The 23,072-nt window shown below is 39.6% G+C and overlaps 2 protein-coding genes across 4 annotated transcripts; one reads left to right on the top strand and one right to left on the bottom strand.

The window, feature by feature from the left end:
• Nucleotides 1-9,200: 9,200 nt before the first annotated feature.
• On the bottom strand, nt 9,201-12,668 carry sec61b (SEC61 translocon subunit beta). Its single transcript, XM_062422161.1, has 4 exons — nt 12,560-12,668; nt 11,871-11,968; nt 10,251-10,355; nt 9,201-9,412 (listed from the first exon to the last, which is right to left on the bottom strand). The coding sequence occupies exons 1-4, from the start codon at nt 12,560-12,562 to the stop codon at nt 9,325-9,327; spliced, it is 294 nt and encodes a 97-aa protein (XP_062278145.1). The 5' UTR covers nt 12,563-12,668; the 3' UTR covers nt 9,201-9,324.
• Nucleotides 12,669-13,056: 388 nt separating this feature from the next.
• On the top strand, nt 13,057-21,802 carry alg2 (ALG2 alpha-1,3/1,6-mannosyltransferase). 3 transcript variants are annotated; one of them, XM_062422156.1, is made up of 5 exons: nt 13,057-13,127; nt 14,181-14,352; nt 14,490-14,627; nt 15,498-15,665; nt 16,922-21,802. In XM_062422156.1, the coding sequence occupies exons 2-5, from the start codon at nt 14,182-14,184 to the stop codon at nt 17,660-17,662; spliced, it is 1,218 nt and encodes a 405-aa protein (XP_062278140.1). In that variant the 5' UTR covers nt 13,057-13,127; nt 14,181; the 3' UTR covers nt 17,663-21,802. The 3 variants fall into 3 exon arrangements, with proteins under 3 accessions (XP_062278140.1, XP_062278139.1, XP_062278138.1); XM_062422155.1 differs by having other exon boundaries at nt 13,070-13,127; nt 14,161-14,352; XM_062422154.1 differs by having other exon boundaries at nt 13,090-13,127; nt 14,139-14,352.
• Nucleotides 21,803-23,072: the final 1,270 nt, after the last annotated feature.

Genomic DNA, 23,072 nt, shown 5'->3' with positions numbered 1-23,072 from the left:
ACACACACACACACACACACACACACACACACACACACACACACACACAGTAGTTCCAGCAGGTAAACTAAACATTTAAACTGAAAGAAAAAATGTTCTCACCACACAGACTATATTCTGCATCTCTTCAGCTATTAAGCTATTATATAGTCAAATCTAAAAATATTTTGGTTTTTTTCTTTCTTTTTTTTCTTTTCTTTTTTACATTTTAGCAGCACCTGAGTTAGACCAGTAATTACAGATAATTTTGCCCTTTGACATCCACAATATTGTTTTATCTGATTTTTCATATAATTCAGGAAGTTGTAGATTTAGGAGTGTGGCACACATGCACAAGTTAATGTAAAACCATTTGTCTTTATATTTAATAAAACCATAAAAAGAGAGACCGTTTATATACGTCATTATTTGGACTGTTAATGCTGTTAATGTGGGCTTAGCTGTACAATATTTTTGACTGAGGAAGAAAGGCCAGCTCTAATGTAGGAATGTAATAAATATTGTACTATTTATTATAATGTGTTATATCATCATATCATGTGCCTTGTAACCTATTTGTAGAGAAGTACATGATGATGTAAACTGAGAGCAAATTCCATTCATATATTTTAATCAGGAACACAATTTAAAAAGAGCCAGGTGATTCCCAGATTCACTGTACAAATCCCCCCTTGCCTCCCTCCCTCCCTCCCTCCCTCCCTCCCTCCCTCCCTCCCTCCCTCCCTCCCTCCCTCCCTCCCTCCCTCCCTCCTTCCTTCCTTCCCTCCGTCTGCCTCACCTCTCCTCTCTGTCACTGCCCTGGAGCGCTGCACAAGGAGTGGAAAATACAGTCACCTAAAAATACACTACACATAAACAACACACACTTACAAACACATGGGCACACACACCCATCCAGGCCAAGTGTCTTTAATATTAGAAAGCACAAGGCTGACACCTGAGACACTCAGCACGGCGGTGTCGCCCTCCTCACCCTCCACCTCCTAAATTAGTCCAGCCGTGGCCAATGTGTCCCTGATGGTCCAGTCTGATCCGCTCTGCTGCAGGCTGGCAGAGGGGGTGGGGCGTGTTAGCTGGTGAAGTGGGGGACACACATGGTTATGACATCACAGCCCAGTTGGCCCTGCATGCCTGCGGCAGTCACACGGGGCATCACCAGGCCTGACGTGGCACTGATGGGAGGGGAGATGTATGTGTGGGAAAAGGTCACAGAGACTAATGTGGCCTCCATACCGGGATTCTCCTTATCGTAGCCCCCCACTCCATCCCCACCACACACACACACACACACACACACACACACACACACACACACACACACACACACACACACACACACACACACACACACACACACACACACACACACACACACACACACACACACACAAACACACACACACACACACACAAAGGTTAGGTTAGACATGCACAGTATATTTTTCTACACATGTGACATATTCTGTTTTTTGTGTTTTTTAACGGATCCTCTGCCCCGTCTTTTAATCAACAAGATAAATCAATCAAGATAAATTGTGCGTCTTTTGTATATCAGTTTCTCTTTCTGCTCCTTTAAGTTTTGTTCAGCTCTCCTTTGTGTCTTTAGTTGAGCCTCCACATTGTTCCATTCTGTTAAAGTCTGCACACGTGTCACTAACAGACCCGTTCAATTTCTTCTGGTTTTCTCCCACCATCGACCGTCTCCACTTGTTTCCATCTTCCTGTAGTTATTCATAGCTTTCTCTCTCCAGTGCCTTCTGTTCTTTTTACTTTCTACTCCTCTCTTTTATTTCCCTTTTGCTCTGAAGTCTTTCAACTCCTCTCATTATGTTTTCTTTTCTTTTGTCTTTTTAAAATAAACCGTTGCAGCCTTACCTTCTTTAATTTCCGTTTCTATTTTTAACAACTCTATCTGTTTTTGGTTTTTTTATACTTTAATCTTTTACTTCCTGTCTGTTTGGATGTTTATTTTTCTTTTACATGGCTAATCTGATCATATCTATTATCAATTTTTGTATCTAGAGCTGGAACAATTAGTTGATTAATAGAATTGAGAACTATTTTGATAATCAATCATTATGGTAATTTTTTAAGCAAATATGCTAAAACTTTTGGGGGTTATAGCTTCTCAGATGTGATGATGATGGTGAATATCTTTGGTTTTGCATTGTTGTACGGACAAAATCCAACATTTGAACAGGAATTTTCAGTAGTTTATATTTTCTTTTCTGAAGATTAATCAATAATGAAAATAGTTAGGCCCTCTTCAGCTGAATATTTTTCTAAAGGATTAGTATTGGAATATATACCAGATGCATACAATAGAGCTAGATGGAAATATACACTCTTACTAACCCTATCATAATAACGGCTCTTTGCAGGGTCAGCAGGGTTCATTCTGCTTGTCTTTCATACATGAAGCATGAGATGAGTGAGTGTCACACAGAGGATTTGAGATACGATGTACGGATTGATGCAGACTTAGCCTTGGCTCTGACTCTGACTCTCTTATTTCTGTCTGAGGGAGAATCCAATCCCAGAAACAGCATGAAGGCTACACACAAACACACATTCACAAATTCCCTGTCTAAGGCCCTCCCACTGGCCCACATAAAGCACACATGACTGGGGCCGTGTTACCTAGATGGCAGAAAATGGAATCGTATTATTTTACAGTGAACAAGCTTTCACCTCTCAGCAGACCCGGCTGTGCAACTGATCACTGGACATTTACAACATAGTGTCACACCAATTGGCTGTTCTTCTACTGAGTAATCACTGCCCGATCACTGGTCTCATGATCACAGCGACCAAAACAACATTCATGGAACACATTAATCATTTAAACATGAATAATAATCAAGGGTGAGGTGGGAAATAAACGTATATCTAAGTAGATTTAATTATAAGTGTACTTTGGCAGATTTTTTTAGTGATGGGTTTAAACAACAATAATAATAATAATATACAAAGATAATTTATAGAGCACTTTTTAAGCAAGTGGTACAAAGTGCTCCAGAGTTAGGAAGCTAAACACAGTGAGCTGACAGTGACAGTGACAGGACTTAAGCAGTTTTACAGGTAAAAGTGCAGTAAAATCAGAGACCTTTTGATTATTACTACATTTATCTGTGAGCTGCAGTCACTTTTATCTTTGCAGGTTAAGATTTTACATGAAAAACATTCAATAAACTCACAAAACACAATTCATGCCCTTATAGATTAAGATTCCCAACAGTATACTGGCCAGTCTCAGTACCACCTCAAACACTGTGATTACTAAAATGCTTCTTGAACCTTAGTGCAGCAGTAACGTGATGCTCTGACTAGGATCATTGAGTACTTCCATTTTGAGACTATTAAAGAAGGTGATGTGTACTTAAATAGGTAAAAGATGTGAATTTGGTTGCTGGATATCGTTAACATTAATGGACCTTTCTGTGTTATGGTAGTGGGATAATTTCTTAAATACCTGAATAATGTTTTTTTCCATCTGTTTGTGGCTATACATGTTAGTAGATTATCAACACAGGTTATCATTATATTTGAAACTTAATAACAGATGTATTTCTAATTCATAACAGATGCATACAATAGAGCTAGATGGAAATGTTAATGCTTTTTTCCCCCCTATCATAATTACGGCTCTTTGCTGGGTCAGCAGACATGAAGCATGAGGTGAGTGAGTGTCACACAGAGGATTTGAGATACGATGTACTGATTGATGCAGACTTAGCCTTGGCTCTGACTCTGACAATCTTATTTCTGTCTGGGGGAGAATCCAAGTCCAGAAACAGCAGGAAGGCTACACACAAACACACAAACACACATTCACAAATTCTTTCTCAGGCCCTCCCATTGGCCCACATAAAACACACATGACTGGGGCCGTGTTACCTAGATGGCAGAAAATGGAATCGTATTATTTTACAGTGAACAAGCTTTCACCTCTCAGCAGACCAGACTGTGCAACCGATCACTGGACATTTACAACATAGTGTCACACCAATTGGCTGTTCTTCTACTGAGTAATCACTACCTGATCCAGGGGCGATTTTAGACCCTTTTTAGGGGGGCTCTAGCACCCCTAAATTTGATCTCAGCACCCCTAAAAATGAATAAATTCCTATTGTATTTTTAAAAATACTTGCAGGGCATTGTATGTCAAATTCTCATTAGGAGCTGAGCCCCCCCTAAAGGTCTGATCCTACAATCGCCCCTGGCCTGATCACTGGTCTCATGATCACAGCGACCAAAACAACATGAGCACACATTCATGGAAAACATAAATCATTTAAACATAAATAATAATGAATATTCTGATACTTAAAGGTGGGAAATAACAGTTAATCTATGTATTTAATTATTTATTTATTTATTATTTATTGGTATAAATAATAATAATATGTTTATTCATAGAGCACTTCTTAAACTGGATTTATGGAACAGCTAAAAAGCCTGACCTGGCAGCCTTTTGTGACAGTAAGGAATTAAAAATTCACCAATATTTTAAAAAGCATTATGTTAATGCTAATTGGTGAAGCCAAAGATCCATTTTTACAATGTTGGTAATAATGTTCCTAACTAACTAACTAACTAATGATCTCTGGTGCTTTGTAGTTATGACTCATACCATTTCACACTGAAGCTCCTGTCACCTGTCCCCACATCAACTCTACCAGCTATCAATTTTTGGGACATCCCTCAAGATTCACTTGGTCAGCGAGCATGAATCGATTTCACCCGCCTGTCCATTTCACGCTTTGCCAACCTTGTGATCTGTTCAAAAATATAAGCGCACATACTTGGCACATGTGCATGAATGACTTGCTGCTCAGCTGGCTTTTGTTGACCATATAAGACATCTATGCAAAAACCTCTTTTCTACCAACTCAAAAACATTTCTAAACAGTCAGAGAAACTTGTCCATGCCTGTGTCTCCTCAATACTGTGCTACTGCCATGCAGCTCTTCACAGGGATCCCTGGCAGGAGGATCCAAAAGCTCCAGTACCTTCCGAACAGCACTGCCAGGATCCTGATGAGAGTGAAAAAACATGTTACACCAATTCTGTTGTCATTACACAGGCTCCCCATCTGCTTCAGGACTAACTACAAAGTCCTGCAACTCACATACAAACCCATCAACGGACGTGCACCTCCCCACTTACAGGAACTGATCATACCGCAAACCTCCACCTGCACCCATTGACCTGCCAGCAGCTTGCTCTTCTGGACCCCCAGTACAAAGCTATGCAACATGGGGGATCGAGTGTTCTGCTCTGCTGCACCACGCTTGTGAAACTGCCTTCATAACCAACTGAGGGCCGCACAGACCCTAGACCCTAGACCCTTTTTACAAAAAGGCTTAAAAGCCTTTCTATTCAGGAAGGCTTTTTCATCTTAACTCAGTGTTATTAATACTGTAGCACTTTGAGTTCAACTATGAATGAAAAGTGTGTTACAAATGAAATATATTATTAAATGTATTTATTATCTAAAGAAGGAATATTCTGCATAGTCTCTGAAAGGAAAGCAGGTGCTTTACTGCACCTGATAGCTGTGTTTACCTGCAAGATGGAACATCTCTGGGCATAAAAATGTGTGTGATGGATGAGTGAGAGAGTGCCATAGCAATAGAAAGAGAGACTTAAACAGTCTCTCCTACCTCCATGTTAAACAGGGCTGCGTGTGTCATATAGAACAGAAAATACATGTGACCTATTTTACAGGTCCCCTCCAGTGTGTGTGTGTGTGTGTGTGTGTGTGTGTGTGTGTGTGTGTGTGTGTGTGTGTGTGTGTGTGTGTGTGTGTGCGTGCTTATCTCTATGTAAGGGGCCATCCCTTGTAAAAGCGTGAGGTTTCTGCACAGGATATGGGTTTCTGATGAAAAAGACACAGAGAGGAAGTGCTCTAAAGAAAGCTTCTCTTCCTTTCTTTCTCTCTCCTCTTATCTTTCTCTCCTCTCTTTCTTTTCCACAAGACACACATTTCCATTTGCATGTTCAGGATTATTTCTGTGCTGTAGGCTTAAGATGCACGCTGATTATATCTCTTTTGAAACAAATATGTATTCAGACACTTATGGCTAATGGCTGTCGTGCAGAGGAAATAAATCACTCTTGTCAATTCAAGTTTAAACAAAGACAAACTGTTCATGAACCAGCTTCAACATCAGGTTGCAGTTTTAATGGATGCACACAGTTAACCTCCTGTGCTTTTTTAATGTCTTATTTGATTTTTTTTTTTTAAATAAGTAATTTAATGTTAGAGATGTTTTAACTATACATGACAGCCATGATTTCTCTGTATCACCTTGTATGACAAATATTAATAGAATGATTGCTTAGGAAATGAAGGAATAAACACACACACTGATGTATTTTAGTGAGGTACTGGCTCACATCAAAGAAACTGCGCTCATAATTCTGATGCAGTCATTTATTACACCTTCTAAAGATCAACTTTTGTGCAATCTGCCTTCTTCAGGATCAAACCTACCAGTCACATGACTAACTTTTAAACTAACTAGAACAGGAGCTCCCAGGACTTAAAGGACTTGGAGTCCCTGAAGAAGCCAATCTTTTCCAAGGTGGGCCTGTAACAAAAACATTTCCATATATCTAAAAACCAACAAATGCAAATTAGAGTATAAATCCAATTTAAAATAATTTTAGTGCTCATACACTGATTGATAGTTAACTGCTCAGAGCACAGTTGATGTGTCTCTCTGTCCAAAACACAAGAACATAGGATATAATAATTCTACCTCATTTTTAGCCGCTGATGAAACATTGAGCTGACTTGTATAGACGGTGTCAAGAAGAGTTTAGAACTACAGGTTGCAGCAGTATGGACGGTCACAGCGCTGCACATGCTGCCTGGGCCTGTTTGAGCTCTGAGCACTGAGGGACAGCTTCGCCACGGCTCCTTCATATTTAATTGTTGTGTTGAATTATTCTGGCTCACTGCCGTGTTGTGCCACCGTGAATTGGGCCGTGAGTGTATCTGAGTGTGAGTGTGTTTGTGTGTGTTTGTGTGTAGGACAGGGACAAGAGGGAAGGGAGAGTGATGTGGCAGTAGTGCCTGAGTTTGCCACGAACACTGGAAGCCTTTGGGAAAGCAGAGCCATAGCAACAGAATGAATTAATGATCAGGACCCAAATGCTGCGTTTATCACAACCAACACACATACACACACGCATGCACACACACATACAAAAGCACAAGCCATGACAGCTGGTGGTTTCATATTCAACACTGATAACCTGGTGATGCAGGTTCGGCCTGAACTACTTTTACAACTACAAAACATGCATCTCACAGCAGCAGTCAACATACTGAACATTATATCATTCGTTCTTCTAAAGTTTCCTGTTTAGCTGAAAATTTCTCAGCATTTACTTTTATCTTAGTTGCTGTCTAAAAAGAAAATGAGTTCAATATCATGAAGTGTCGTTACAAAACACGTGAGTATCAACCAGTTTATCACATGAGATCATTATATGAGAATGATTATATAAACATGTCACACCACATATTAATATAATTACTTAAGTAGGTATAAAAAAAAAAATTAGTCACCACACACCTTCATACCATTCCTCAGTTGAGGATAGGTTCATATCTTAAGATCTTCTGAGCCAGTGATATTCAGAAAATAGTCTGCAGTGCCCCCCTCAGGAGAAGAAAGAAAAAAACCTGGGCAAGATTCACGAGGAACATTTAAGAGTGATGATAAGAGGAAAACCTAAAAATTCATAATATAAATTGTATTATGCAAATTACAATTCATTTTTCTGTCACATTTGACTCTGATTTTAACAAAAACTATTATTGTGCTTTCTTAAAACCTGTTGAAAGTCTGTCAAACACAGGTTCAGTATTGGGGTCATTACCAGACAAAATCATAATACTTTATGATATTGTGTGTTTTTTTACGTCTTTTGGTGTTACTCGGACAATGTTGAGTTACTTTTCAAAAACAGTCTCCTGTGCAGGAGAAAAAAAAGTTTCAGAGATGACAAAACCCTGAGGCACACTGTTGCCTCTGAACCCCTACAAAGGTATGCGTACTGAAAAGCTTTCATCTAGTCAAAGTAGCTGGTATAGATACTGTATGTATAGACAAGTCTGGGCTTTTCTGCACATCCTGGTAAGACACTATTCATGTGTGCGCGCGCTGTGTAATCTTGTTGAGGCCAACATGCAGAGAAATAGCATGACATGATTACATTAGACAGTTGTTGTGGCCAACTATTAGGTGTCATTCCTGGTCCTTGAATACATTTACAAAGCTGAGGATTAATGAGTGATTTATGGCCAAAATCTTCAGATAAGTTGCTAAGAGTTGTCATTTGTTTTTACCCTCATGGACAGCTCAGATATCTTCAGGTGAACTATCAATCACACTGAAACCTCGACCATCAAAAACAAAATTGTCAGGACTAAGATTTATAAATACCTCTCGGTAGTCCTGTAGTGGTTACAGAAGGTTAAAATTGACTATCACTCCACTATTTCACTTTTCACTAAAAAGATATGAGTGAAAAATATGTGAACACTGACTCCAAACTACAAAATCTTAACAGGAAAACGTTCTGATCCTTTTAGACCTGACAAGGATCTGACTACAATCGAAACACATCGAAATTTTGTGGCTTAATAAGTGTGTGGGCGTTACTGCACCTACACAATACGTGGATAATTATTCTCATTCAACTGAGAAAATTTGAACACACAAAAAAGACCGGTTAAACTTGAAATGTATAAAAACAACAGTCATTACTTACTGAGAATGAGGTACATTTCAAAACGCACACACAGTTTGGTTTTTACTCTTTTTATTGTACAATATTACAATTAGATTTTGTACAAATGCCGTTAACAAAAAACAAAAAAAAAGAAATTCAGGCAATAAGGATAAATGTTTGCTGGGGGCCTGAAAACAACAATGTCCTTGAGCACTGCACTGAACCTTCAGGCAGCAGTGAGGTGAACACATGCTGCTTCTGCTTGGAGGGACGGCCACAGATGCGCACACAGACATCGCATCTGAGGTGGGCTAGCAAGACCTCCTCCCTGTTCCCCCTTCACCGCATCAGATCTTAAAAACACAGGATGGGCACAAGCAAGTAGGTGGATAACCAACATCAGTACGGATGAAGATCATGTAAGGAAAAGATCTTTCATAAAAATCCAGTTTGTGTGTTGTAGTGATGTGGGAGGGGGGGAAAATTGGGGGGTAAGGTTGTTCATTTGTTGTTTGGTCCAGGTCCAATATTTTAAGAAGCCGAGGCGCAGGGTCAGAGGTCATCAGGCAGGGCTTAAGAACGAGTGTACTTCCCCCAGATGTGCAGCATGAAGACCGAAGCAATGAAGAGCAAACTCATCACCAGCACTGGCACCGGGCCGCTGTCACAAAAGAGACACTGATTAACATCCAAAAACACACACACAAAATCCCATCATTTGCTGCAACCCCAACCATAGCAAGAGTCTTAGCGGAGTGGCTGATTTTATTGATGAGCTTCGGAAAGAAGGAGGGGCTCTCATCTCTCAAGGAGGGACTGAGTAGGGTGGGTTGGGGTGGAGGGACGCATCTCTAGTAGCAGCATTGCCATGCCAACCATCTCCTCCGCTGCCCCCTCCTCCTCCTCCTGTCAGAAGGCTGTAATTGAGTTGACCTTTCAGAGTGGATCCTTTAATGAAGCTTTGAGGCCGGCATCTAACACAGGAACAAACATGCACTCGATATACAGCACTGTATAGCGAGTCTGCCCTCCTTCGACTGGAGAGACACACTCAATAACCACCACAGCACCATCGATCAACCACGGCCTGCTACGGCCAGGAGACAGGACGCTTTCTCTAATATTAGGGGGGGGAGGTTGTAGCAGAATAGAAGTTTGAGGTTGAAAGTTTTCTAAGCGCGTGGTCACGTAATGTGTGTGTGTGTGCATGCGTGCGCGCAAAGACACACACTCAAATCAAGCAGATATTATTTGTTGGACCACAGAAGCACGTCTGCCTAATTTCCTGCCTTTAAACATTCCTCCCATTTTATCTCATAAACAACACTAATGTGATAAAGTGTCGGAAATCCTGAGAATTAAGTGTTTATTTATGAGAGGATGCGAGTTTAAATGTCAAAGGCTAAATGTGTTTATATTCACCGGTGAGTGTGCATTTTCGAGTGTGTCTGTGTGTGAAAAACAGCTTGACAGGGGCTGCTTTTATAAACTACACTTACACTTTGAGGCCTGGCGAGTCCTCAGTGTAGAAGCGCCACATGCCCCCTGTACCCGCCGATCCTGTGGTCCTGCCACCACTGCGTGTACCGCTGCTGGTGGCTTTCCTGTGCAACACACAAAACACAAGAATATGTAGACCCTGCCGAATAACACTGTTTATACCAACATAATATTTGGATTAAGAAATGTCTCATTATCAATACCTTTCTGTGGCAACTTTTTTTTAGCCTCATACTGTCAAATTCCACTTTATGATATACTTTTTTTTTTTTTTATTTATTTATTAAAGAGCAATTGCTTAAAATATACTTTATGGGGAAAAAAGTTAATGAACCTAAAACAAAGACAATTTAAAGAAGCACACCCCAAATTTGTGAAAAAATATTTTTTTCTCAATTACAAACTGAAGCATTTAAACCCATTTAATAGAAGCTTGAAACCATTTAAGTTACATTTGAGTGAAGCATTTAGAACACATCCCAGTGAAGGAAAAAATAAATCTATCTTATTATATTAACACTGTAACTCCAACTACAGTATCCGGTGATGAAAGAGCAAAATGTTTCATGGCTGCCTCTCATCATGTGATGAGATTAAACAGAGGTTAATGAGGTAATGAAGAGGGTGATAGTAATGGGTAATAATGAGTAATAATGAGCGAGGTAACAGCGAGCCTCTGATTACACACTGATTAAGCCCAGAGCACAACATCTATCTGCCGCTCTAATCTATGGAGGGCACACAAAAATGCAGAGAAGGTTTTATCTGAAAGTCATCAATCACTCTTCACAGTGTGATGACATGAAGAGGGGGGGACAAAATCGTGGGTGTCTGAAATAAATTTAAAAAATATCATATGGAGGTGTGTGCAGGCCAAGGGGGCTGCAGAGAGTTTCTTTCATGTTTAACGTAAAGATTGAATCAATAGCTACCTTTTCATATTAGTGGCAACTATACATATGTGACAAATTGAACAAAGTTTTGGACTGCCACAAGCTGACAGAACAGTTTCTTGGTAAAGAGTCTCTTGACTCTGGTGAGGGATTCTTACAAAATATATCCTCTCATTTAGTTTTTTGATGTTAGTGGTGGAGAGCAACATCTAAACCTGCATTTCTTTGTTTAGGATCCTTTTGTCTTCTTGCCGTTTGTCGATCTTTTCTTATTTTGTGTTAGTTAACTACTTTCTGGTTAGAATATTCAGTATGAATTGTAACTGTTCTATGATTTCTTACTATTTGTTACCTGTATTTGTATTGTTTTGGAGGAGTCTGAGGGGAGAGTTGGTGAGGTTGGTGTTTAGGGGAAAATGTGATACGATTTGGGCTGCACTGTTCTTATTTTCCTTTTACAATTCCTTTTTTTGTCCCATGTCTATTTATGTTTAAAAAAAAACTAAGTGTATGACTGGGTTGGGATCTGTTGAATGCAAAACCCATAAAATGATTTTAATCATTTTCACTCTTATCGAATCATTCAGTGCCCTGTTTGGAAATATCAATTTCTCCGATCTCTTATTCAGTCGTCTCCTTTTCTTTGCCACCAGTCTGTGAGCAGTGTTTACCTGTGGAAAGTTTAGAGAATTTAAAGTTTAGTGGTCAGATTGTGAGTATGTGTACCTCTGTCTGACTGTGGAGCCTGCTGCACGGGGAGCCACTGTCTTGCTGGGGGAACGGCTAGACGCCCCCACATTGGTTGCACTTGCTGCTGGTCCAGGCTGAAAGAAAGAGACCAGATTAAAAGAAATACGTGCACAGTATTCAAATCCGTTACTCCTTTTTTGTCTGTCTGAATGAGACTCTCTCTTACACACACACACACACACACACACACACACACACACACACACACACACACACACACACACACACACACACACACACACACACACACACACAAAAATATGATTACAACTGAAACTAAGTTAACCTATAACACTGAAATAAAGAAGCTTTTATAATTCTTGAACAGCCAACTTACATTTAAAGCTGAACTGTACAGTGTATGTCAGACAGTGAAGGCCTTTATTGTATATTGATTGCTTTTAACTTCCAGTGGTAACTGACACGGAGAGTCTCAACCAAATGTTGCAAGCATGTATATAAGTCGTTACTTGAGTGCTGGAGCAGTTTAAAACATTAATTTTGGAGGATTAGAGCTTTTAAAAAAAACCAGCCACGTCCACATATGACAAGCTAACATTAGCACGCCTGCTAACACATAGCAAAACGATAGCTAGCTCTTTTAATCCAACATGGCTCGTTTCAGCTTTAACATGACACTTTTAGAGGTAGCTAATGAATCTTACCATTTTGTTTTTCTTTGTCCCGATGCAAGGTGAATCCCTGAGCCTCTCTTGTAGCCGGTGTCCACGTCAAATGGGCAACAGCAGACAGTAGGTGTGTGAAGTGGTCAACACTTGAGTAGAGATGACGCTTGTCTAAAAAGGACACGACTGCAAAACGCAGGACCAGCGTAGGAGACCGAGCAGAAGCCTGACCGGCTAATCGCATTCAACATAAAAAGAATGAAATACAAATCACATGTTAGGATAATATTTTCATACTACACCATCAAAACTTATTTTTAAAACAGTATTCTGTAATTCTTGTACTGAATTAGGATATTATTTTGTATTTTATTTCAAAGGCAATTTAAAGATCGTCCTTGACTCGCAAGAAGACGTGTCTGTTCTACTGCGGGGAAACTGGTGCCATTGTGGCTCAAACTACAATGCAAGCTGCCTGATTCACGAGTAGAAGTTGAGCCAACATGGCGTCCCAGTGGTAGAGTTTCATGATAGCATTCAGCCATTGGTGGCAGCTAGACGAGCATAATCACAGGTTTCCAAACTTGGATAAGGTCGACGTCAAAAGGTAAACATAAGTGTAGTTAATTGAATTATACGGTGATGCTGTTGTAGAGTTTAGTCACAGCTGTCCACTAAATTAATCTAAAACGGGTTGTAATTTTTGTAGTAACTATAACATTAGTATCTATCATCCTGTCACTGTAGCTAAATACATTTACCTATACTAAAGCAGACAGGTATCGAGCTAAAATAAGTCTAATTTGTCTTCTAGCTGTCAGTTTGACTTCTTACTCAAAACCCAACACTTTTAGAGTATTTGGGGACACTGACAGCAGTGGTGGTTTTCAGTAGACGTAGGCACATTTTCTGTCAAACAAACATGACATTAAACACCTTAAGAGGAAAAAAATTGATTTAACTATTAAACTACAAACCCCACAAGGACAGATTCTTCACGTTTGTCAACAATGCTGCTCTGAAAAGTTTTTCTTTGTGGCATAAAGCGAATAGATTAATTAGTCTGTGTGAGGATGTTGTGTGTTTCCACCAACACGTTTTCTCTGTGATGTATCTCACACAGGTTAAAGCAATCATTCTTATAAACTTTAACAATGTTGAGAATATAAGTTTATGTGTATTTATTTGTAGAGCACACTTCATATAGTAGTTGTAACTCAAAGTGCTTTACACATATGAAAAAATACTTAAAATACACTCCACATTATAGAACATTAAGATATATAAGAAAGAAATAAGAGAATAAAAAAATGAAAATACATTTTAAAAATACATAAAATAAGCCTTGTATGTTTGATTTTGTGATTATTTACACTGTCAGTTTATTTTATATATTTCTACTAAGACTGCAACTCAAAGTATTTTCATTATTGATTAACCTTTCTCAATCAATCGATCAGCTGTTTGGACAATGAAATGTTGATCATGAATTGACGATTAAATTTAGTAGTTGGCAACTAATCGATTAATCATTGCAGCTTTACATACTACATGATAATGTGTCATGAGTTGTTACTGTTTTTCAGACTGCTGTTCTCTCATTTGGAAATATTTGCAGAGACAGTTTGTACTTATTTCAGCTCTGTTGGGGTGTGTCCAGGATGGCACGGGTGGTGTTTCTCCATCCAGATTTGGGCATAGGTGGAGCCGAGCGCCTGGTGGTCGATGCTGCTGTCGCTCTGAAATCTCGGGGGTGTAGCGTCCAGATATGGACGGCCCATTACGACTCAACACACTGCTTCTCTGAGACCCTGAACCCAGACCTGCCTGTGGTGCGTGAACATACACACATACACTATCCTATATATTGCCCTTCAAAGATACACAAAAAAAAACGGACAACGGGGTATGTAAAATGCAGTTTATTAGGAACACATGCATGATTTGACTTTGCTTTGCTTTTTTACAGATATGTGTGGGTGACTGGCTACCCACCAGTGTGTTTGGCTACCTGCACGCACTATGTGCTTATCTGAGGATGATTTTTGTTGCCCTCTACCTGGTCTTTCTCAGCGGGGTGGAGTATGACGTCGTCTTCTGTGATCAGGTGAATTGTGTCGGGCGGTAACTGTTATTCTATTTGTTTGATCATCTCAGTTGAGTTTGTCTATTTGGTGTGACTGACTCAGAGAATAGCTTCATTGTTAACACTTACCTGTCTTTGTGTCTCTGTTTCCTGCCACACCCTTTTTCTATACCTTGTCGCAAAGCACACACACCTTTCCTTATTTTTTTTTATATCTTTCACACAAATACACACAGATATGACTGTTCTCATTCACACATCACTAATGTGACACTAGAATAAGCCTTACATGCTAAATCACATAACGTTTGTGCAATACTTGTCTTGTTGTGTAAGTGGTGAAGTACATTGTTTAGCATTAACATAGTGTTTGTTTTATATTTAGTGTTTGTTTCTATTGTTGTACTCCGTCGCCATATGCATAAAGGGTGCTCGATATTAATGTGGCATCTTCAAATTTACACTGATTGTTGTATGAGGAGCATTATTTCATATGCCAAAACAAGCTGCCATATTTGTCTCTGATTAGTCAGGAGGGAGGAAAGTCTTTTAGGGAAGACCTGAATACTATTGCCTTTGCTTGCCAGTTGCAGACAGGGTTTTAGTTATTTGTTTGCTTTTTAGTTGTTTTTCTTTCTTTCAGCAGCCTAGGCGTATAGTGTAGAAAAGTTAGCGGGGTACGGGCTGTTTTTTTTTATATTTGTAAAATCCTGGTTGCAGTTCTTAGTTGCGATTTTGTTGCATGCAGAGTCTTTGTTCTTTGTATGAGTGCATTCAATCCCTTTTGTGTTATGTGCCCTGTACCTTTATCAAACTACGTGGGAAGAAACAATTAAAAAAAAAAAAAGTTGGTCACCAAAAATGAATACTATACCTCGCATTCCTCCTCAGGTATCCGTGTGTATCCCGGTGCTGAGATTGTCTCGTTATAGAAAGAAGGTTTTGTTCTACTGTCACTTTCCCGACCAGCTGTTGACACAGAGAAAATCAGCCCTGAAGAAGCTTTACCGCGCTCCCATCGACTTGCTGGAGGAACGCACCACTGGTATGGCTGATATGGTACGTAACCGCTTAGGGTTGTAGGCTCGATTACACATGTTGCGATGATCTGATTACAGAACAAGACTGTGTCAATGGGCTTATTTTATAAAAAAAAACCTTTTATAGCATGGTGGAAAGAATGCTCTTCAATCTGTTAAAAAAACACATAAGTTCAGTACCAAAATGCCAGACATTTATTAAGATCATGTTTAAAATGAACAAAAATAATTGTAAGTATTTTCAAAATATGCTTATGATGCTTATCAGAGTACCTCAGGTGGAGCATGATCAAACATTTTCTGATAGAAAATGTGGAGTGGTCTTAGGCAGAGAGGGAGTAGCCAGAAAGTCTTACCTGAGGATTTCAGGAGAGCAAGTGGCTAAAACTAAAAATGTCTTCCAATATTAACCTGATAATCTAAATTAATAATGTGATTTAGTTCCTCCGTTTGAAAGTTTCTCAATTTTTTCACAGGAGAGTGATTTGTGGCTTAAACAGTAATAATAGTAAACTAGAATATTGAATTTTCTGAAGATGTATACATTGAGAGACGAATAAAAAGTTATCCTCAGTAGGGCCCGACTAATACTGGATTTTTGGGGCCAATGCCGATATCAATATTGGGAATAAAACATTTCTGATATTGACATAACTACCATGTCCTTTTATAAGCAGTTTCTGAAAAGAACAGAAAAACTCAGAAACATTTTTTGTTCGCTTTTTCACTGCCCAGGAGTTGAAACTTTGACATTCTTTATGCAAGTTATGCACGTGGCATCAGATATTCCCCAAATAATGTCTCAGTGTTTTTGTACACCTCCTTTGCATCAATCTGTTCATGGAAACCTGTAATTAATAACCTGTTGTCATCTGAAATTGTTTGCAAACAAATTAGAAATGAATTAAATAGTGCTCCTTTTGAAACAGAGTTGATTTCAGTGTGGCTCTTCAAGACCACCTTGCCACCCAGCCATGGTTTAAAACTGTATTGAAATGGAATAAATCAAAATACAGGGAATATTATTTTGACTTAAACTGCCAAAGTGATTATTTAAAAACCAAAGTGATTATTTAAAATGTGATATGGCATGATCTCTACAGGCAAGCTGTTGTAAAAGCTCAGGGCCCTGATAGAAATGAAATGACATTTGGATTTCAGTCTAGACTTCAGGAAAATCAAGGACCTCAGGCTGCCATCCAACTCATAGAGAATTCCGACGCCTGTGATATATGTGAGATCCTTATGAACTAATCTTTCTGTACTTGCTCTTAGATTCTGGTAAACAGCCAGTTCACCGCGGGCATCTTCAGGGACACCTTTCATAGTCTAAGAGGACTCCAGACAGATGTCCTCTATCCCTCCCTCAACATGCGTAGCTTTGACCAGCCATCTACTGAAGCACAAGGCCTGGAAGGGCTGCTCCCTGAGGGAACCTCCTGCCTGTTTCTCTCTCTGAACCGATATGAGCGAAAGAAGAATCTGGGCCTGGCTCTGGAGGCTCTGGCAGCCCTGAGGAGCAGCCTCCCTCCAGGCCAAAGAGCGGGCATTCACCTGGTGGTGGCGGGGGGCTACGATGACCGCGTAACTGAGAATGTTGAACATTATGCTGAACTGAAAGAGCTAACAGCGCAGCTCCACTTGGACGACTGTGTCACTTTCCTGCGTTCCCCCTCTGATTCACTAAAGGTGGCGCTGCTGCGGGACAGCGCCGCGGTGCTGTACACCCCGAGCAGAGAGCATTTTGGTATAGTTCCCGTAGAGGCCATGTACTGCTGCTGTCCTGTTATCGCGGTGAACTCCGGGGGCCCCCTGGAGAGCGTGGCAGACGGGGAGACGGGGTTTCTATGCGAGCCCACGGCGGAGGCCTTCTCTAAGGCAATGGAGAGGCTTGTCAGGGAACGGCAGCTCCGCAGGGACATGGGGCAAGCTGGGAGGAGGAGGGTACAAGATAAGTTCTCTCTTCAGGCCTTCTCAGACCAGCTGTATGGGTACATTGTCAGGCTGAGCCAATGATGTGAAAACTGGGTAAAAGCAAAAGAAAGCCAGAGGAATAGCAGGAACAACATTTTCTTACCAAACTATGAAACTGATGGTGGATGGGGGTCTGCAGAGTGGAAGTCTTCTATCAGAGAATGTATGTGTATATGTGCAGAGAGGTGGGGGTGGAGGGGGGGACTTAAGAGGACAATTAATCAGCATTCCCCTGGAGGGGTTGCTGAGAGGAAAAACAGGGCGGAATTTCTATACCAATTAAGAAAAGAGTAACGAGTTTACCTACCCTATCTCTGAAAAAATACCACCTCTGCAAGTGTGTATGTGCTTGTGTGTAAGCGTGCGTGTGTAGCGGCACAGCAACCAAGAGCCTAGGAAATGAGCATACCAAAAGGATTGATTGTTAGAATGAAATGTTTTGCACTGTGTATGTTTTTCATGTCCTCTCTACAGTAGTCTTTGTCTTTGTGTGTTTGAGGCTGAAGAAGAAGAATGTAGTTACCACCATGTGCCATCAGGCAGTGCACAGTCCCAGATCGATAAACAGGATGCTTTCCGCTACTTCCTGTCCGCTCAGAGCTTTGTTCCCCTTCTAGCATTCAGAAGACGCTGGCCTGTCCATGACTCTTGCTGCCACGTGGAGGTTATTAGCAGATGATAGAGAGTGTTTGGCTTCATTAGAAGGTCTGGCTGATGGGCAGTGTGCCTGTGTCTGGGTCATTATCAACAAGGAGAATAGCTGAAGGTCAGTGTGTCTGCGTACTGGCCTCCTCAGCCCTCCTACTGTATAGAAATGCTCTTATTGACATTCCTGAAGTCTTAATAAACAAGAGGACACATAGTTTCCTGACTCTTATAGGGTTTGCTTTGTTGTTAAGTTTTTTTGGCCTTTAATAGAGTTTGCTAAGAACTTTGTGTGGGAGCGTAGAGGCACAGAAACATTGTTAATGTTGTTCAGTCTTTTTTTTCTCCTTTACATTGAACAGATGTGATGCGTTGAGATGTTAAATGAAACATTCTCGAGACTCTTCTGCAGTGAAACATTTTTATTTTGCTCATTAACAAAGTTTTTGTGACAGATGTACATAGGAGATACTACAGAAGATCTCAAGTTTCTGTCTCCATCCGTTGCTGTACTGTCATTTGCAGAATTGTGTCCTTGTGGGCTTCATTTTTTTTATTGAAATCTAAAAAAAATAAAGAAATAATAATTGCAATATTAAATTACAAACTGATTGTTTTCAGACCTAATATTTACCACATCACTCAATCAGTCATTCACCCAAATGTTGTTTAACCCACCTGGTTTTACACAGCTTGGCCATATCTAACGAACGTGGCGAAGTGCTCACTGTTGAAGTTCATATACATAGTCGTATTTGCACCCCTGGTGCAGAAAAGTGTCATAGCGATGTCTCATCACCTCCTGTGGAGACAGAACCAGATTGTGCTTGTTGTTGTTGACCCTGAGGCAAGAAATCAGGAAATTAGTCAAACTGCAGCATTAATGAAGATCTTACCTCATGTTGGAAATAACACATAGTTGAGGTTTTCTTAGCTCCAAAATTACTAATCACAAATGTTTATACTTGTACAATTCTTAAAAGTTAAGCCAGTAAACATAAATATGCACAAATCCCACCAGGCAGGTATACTGCTGCATCAAGATAAAACATTTTTCAGAATATTAATAAAAGCTCACCTGTCGGCATATCATCTCGGAGAGACTGCTGTTCCAGTTTCTTAAAAGATCCGTTGTTTCTACGAGCTGAAGTCAACAGATGAACTAAATTGTTATTGGAAATTATTAGGACGCTGGTTATGTAAAAGCTAAGACGCTTTCATTTGTGGCAGATAGCCTTGACTGTAACTGTTTCAAGATGATAGGCAGCCTGATATGTTACTAATTATTAAACTATTATTATTCTAATACATGCTCTATTATTCTACCAAGTTCAGACAGACACTGTGAATCATAGCCTTTTAAAAAATATTTTATTCTGTTTTTTGTTTCATATAGTTTAAAATGTGTGGTCCACCTACTTTGAGTTCTCAATTCCCACACCTCGTATTGATCACATGTCTTCAGAGTCAATTTCAAACGCTGAAACGCAAAGAAACCAACAGCAATACCTCTTGTTTTTCAGAACTGCAAATTATTTGTCCCAGTTGGTCCAATTAGTGCCTGTAGCCTTGGTTTAATTTAAAATAAATATTGAGGTCTAGCATTTGAAATATCACAGCGATATGTCTCAGTCAATTTATGTATGTGATCTTGTGAGTAACATTTTTGTCATTAATGTCAGTCCTGCATATTAAAACATTTGGTTAGAAACTGTTGAAAAATGTTAGAAAATACAAACAGTAATAATGTAATCATTTAATATTCAGAATCGGTCTAGAAAAAATGTCTCAAGAGCTGTAGACATTAAATAAAAGAGATTAATTGTTAACATTCTATCATATATTATATGAGTTTAAAAATGTGATAGTTTATTGCCATTTTAAGGTAATCTATAAGAATTTGCTTTGGTGAGCACATATAAAATCAAACCTGGGGACATAATCCTGTTTAAGACATAAAACACAGTAAAAACCTAAAATTGACATTGTGAAACAGTAAAATACTTGCGGCAAAAACCTATTTTGATGTTATATACAAGGGTAACATTAGTAATTTAGTTGTTATGACCGAGCTCTGAGGTCATACAGTTAATTAAAAACAGCAAAAGCACCAAATTTGGTGTTTCCTTCATGCTTTAATGGGATCCACATTGCCATTGTGTGAAACTGGTAAGGCCAATTTTCGTATTCAAACTTGGTTTTAAAAGTTATTGGATTACATGAGTCTTTATGGTTGAGAAATCCAACTGAGCTTTTGGCGTCGGATTAATTAAAAAATACATGTTGCTCAGATTAAAACAAGCTGTTTCCGATGTACAAAATACACAGAGTATACATTTCTTGAATATAAATAAGGCACACAAAATGTTTATAGACATTTTCAGGGACGCAAAATACTGGTAGAAAACAAGAAGCAAGAATCAAAGAGCAGATGTGTGTTTGTGTGTGTGTCTGTGTTTTCCACATGCAGAGATCTTAAGAGTAGATGATGAGGAGGGTGTTGCAGCAGTGATTTAGGGGCCCTGCTAGGCCAGATGATAAAAAGGCCCCGTGGAGCCTGTAAGGGAGGCAAAGACACATAAACAAAAACATGCAGCAGTAAACACTCATCACGCTCTGCTGTATTGGCTCAGTGTAAAGGTGTCCCACTTTACTCCCTGCACAGAAAGATGATGTCTGAAGTCTCTTTTCTGTCTCTTCCTGTTTAAAAAAACTGTCTTTACCTCAAAGTTGTGAAAGAAGAATCAATGTCCCTTCCCTCCACCTTTGCCTCCCCTCTCCTGTGCCCTGTGGTGGGTTGGTTATTGAGATCACGGTGTGTCTGAGTGGCAGTGATAACCAGTACCCAGGTGCCACTGGCACATGGTGTTTAATTAATTAATGAGACCGCGGGGTTGGTTTTCTAATTCCACCTAGCCAGCACCGGGGTGAGGGGGAGATAGCCGTGAAATGTTTAGGTGTGTGTTTTCAGGCGAGGAAAGGAGAGATGTATGTGGGAGTGTGTGCGGGTTACGGGTGTATATCTATTTTGTTGGCAGTTTGGGAGCTGGTTTCCTTGTTAGTGGAGTATTAAATATGTATGGAATATTTTTACTCCGACTTTTAATCACATGTTACGATTGGGTGTTAATCATGGGCTAAATGAAGCTGATGAGAGAAATACAGTGTTAATACATCAATCTGAACTCTCTCCTCCTGCACACTAACCAGGTCATGGGCTCGTTGCCCTGAAAACCAAGAATCGAGATGTAAACACAATACAAAGACTGGATGGTGTACAGAGCAGCACATGATGTGTGTTATTAAGGTTTACGGATAATGAATGAGTCCTTGTTTTTATTTTTTATATAAACAAAATGGGAACAAAATAATCTCTAATAATTCAATCATGTGCCAAAAATTGGGGCGCAGTTGTAACATCAAAAATAAATAAATATAGTTCTATGATTTAAACAAAAGGTTGCTGTCTTCTCTGATTCTCCATTCAACTTAAAGGTTAAAACAGGAAGTTCAAGAAAATCCCTATGTATAAAAACTGATAACATAGAAATGATAACATTTTACAATAAGAGTCTGTTGTGCAGAAAAATGTATGACATGTGACACTATACCATAAGAGTGTGGGTGTGTTTTGTAGTTTTTATAGTACAATTTACAATTTAAAAAAAAGTATACTCAAACCAACTTAAAGGTTCTATATGTATTCTGTGATGCAATTTACATGTGTGAATCATTTTTTATTGCCAACAAGTGAACTGGTTGTAACGGAACTTAAAAAGTGAGACCTTTCCTGACTTTAGCTGTAACAGCTTGTGGACTAATTTGTAAGTGAACGACCATGGCTAAATTTTCCAGGAAAATCCAAAGGATACAATGTTTTTACGTGCTCCCAAGTGCCTTGCCTTTCTCCCGCTGATGTCGACAAACGACCGGCATAATCACACAATACAACAACACAACAAAAACAGTGCTGTCTGAGCAAAAATATCTGCAGTACAAACCCTGCAGATATTAGCTCTCCAGTTAATGAGTCAGCTAGCTGCCTCCGTTGACCACAACACATTGTAACAAACAAAACACCCCCACAATGACAAGTCGCCCACTGCTGAGCACACAAACTGAAAATAACATTATTTCCTCCACAAAGGAGCAGAAAACAAGCTCCAGAGCAACAGCAGAACATAGTTTACCCCTTTTGTTTCTTCTGCTGGTAGTCCAAAGACGTTGCTCCCCGGCCACAGCCTGTTGAGCTGAGTTTTATAAACACAGTTGGTAAAAAAATAATAAAAAAAGTTGGTGGTTTGTGGGTCGAGTCAAGTTTGGGTGGTTGATTAATGCATTTTTGGGGGTTGACTGATTGGGAGTGAGAGATGCTTTGCTGAAACACGGAAAACATTAGAGATGTCTTTGTAAGTATAAAGTGTAAGTGAGGAAAAAGGCAGAACCCGCAATAGTCTTGCACCGCTACTTGCTGCATGGGGGAGACATATTATTTGTCCTTACTTGAAATATTTTCACTTTCTGTACAATTGACAGGAGGAGTTTTACTGTTAGTGATGGTACAGAGAAAGAGAAAGAGAGAGAGAAAAAAAGAGCGTCTCTGGTCACGAATGTGCTTAAACAATAGAGAATCTGCATTTGTATTCACAGCTCATCTTTAAGAGCCGTTTTACATGGTACATGGTAGCAAATTATGTATTTTACACTTTACTGCTTCCATAAACTATTCAAATATATTAGCTTATACCTCATAAATGTTAACACTGCACAACTCTTACAGTCTTAGAAGCTGATATAACGGAGGAAA

The sequence above is a fragment of the Scomber scombrus genome, chromosome 7 (genome assembly GCF_963691925.1).
Source record: "Scomber scombrus chromosome 7, fScoSco1.1, whole genome shotgun sequence".
In the NCBI taxonomy this organism is placed as follows: domain Eukaryota; kingdom Metazoa; phylum Chordata; class Actinopteri; order Scombriformes; family Scombridae; genus Scomber; species Scomber scombrus.
Note: the sequence above shows the minus strand (reverse complement) of the source record. Positions and strands in the feature narration are given on the sequence as shown.

What these genes read in the sequence shown, in the direction of transcription:
- alg2 (XM_062422156.1), top strand. Translation starts at nt 14,182, where the DNA reads ATGGCACGGGTGGTGTTTCTCCATCCAGATTTGGGCATAGGTGGAGCC. An exon ending in TGAACCCAGACCTGCCTGTG is followed by an intron (nt 14,353 to 14,489) that starts GTGCGTGAACAT and finishes GCTTTTTTACAG; the next exon opens with ATATGTGTGGGTGACTGGCT. An exon ending in ACGTCGTCTTCTGTGATCAG is followed by an intron (nt 14,628 to 15,497) that starts GTGAATTGTGTC and finishes ATTCCTCCTCAG; the next exon opens with GTATCCGTGTGTATCCCGGT.
- sec61b (XM_062422161.1), bottom strand. An exon ending in GGCTCCACAGTCAGACAGAG is followed by an intron (nt 10,356 to 11,870) that starts GTACACATACTC and finishes TGTGTTGCACAG; the next exon opens with GAAAGCCACCAGCAGCGGTA. An exon ending in GACTCGCCAGGCCTCAAAGT is followed by an intron (nt 9,413 to 10,250) that starts GTAAGTGTAGTT and finishes CTTTTGTGACAG; the next exon opens with CGGCCCGGTGCCAGTGCTGG.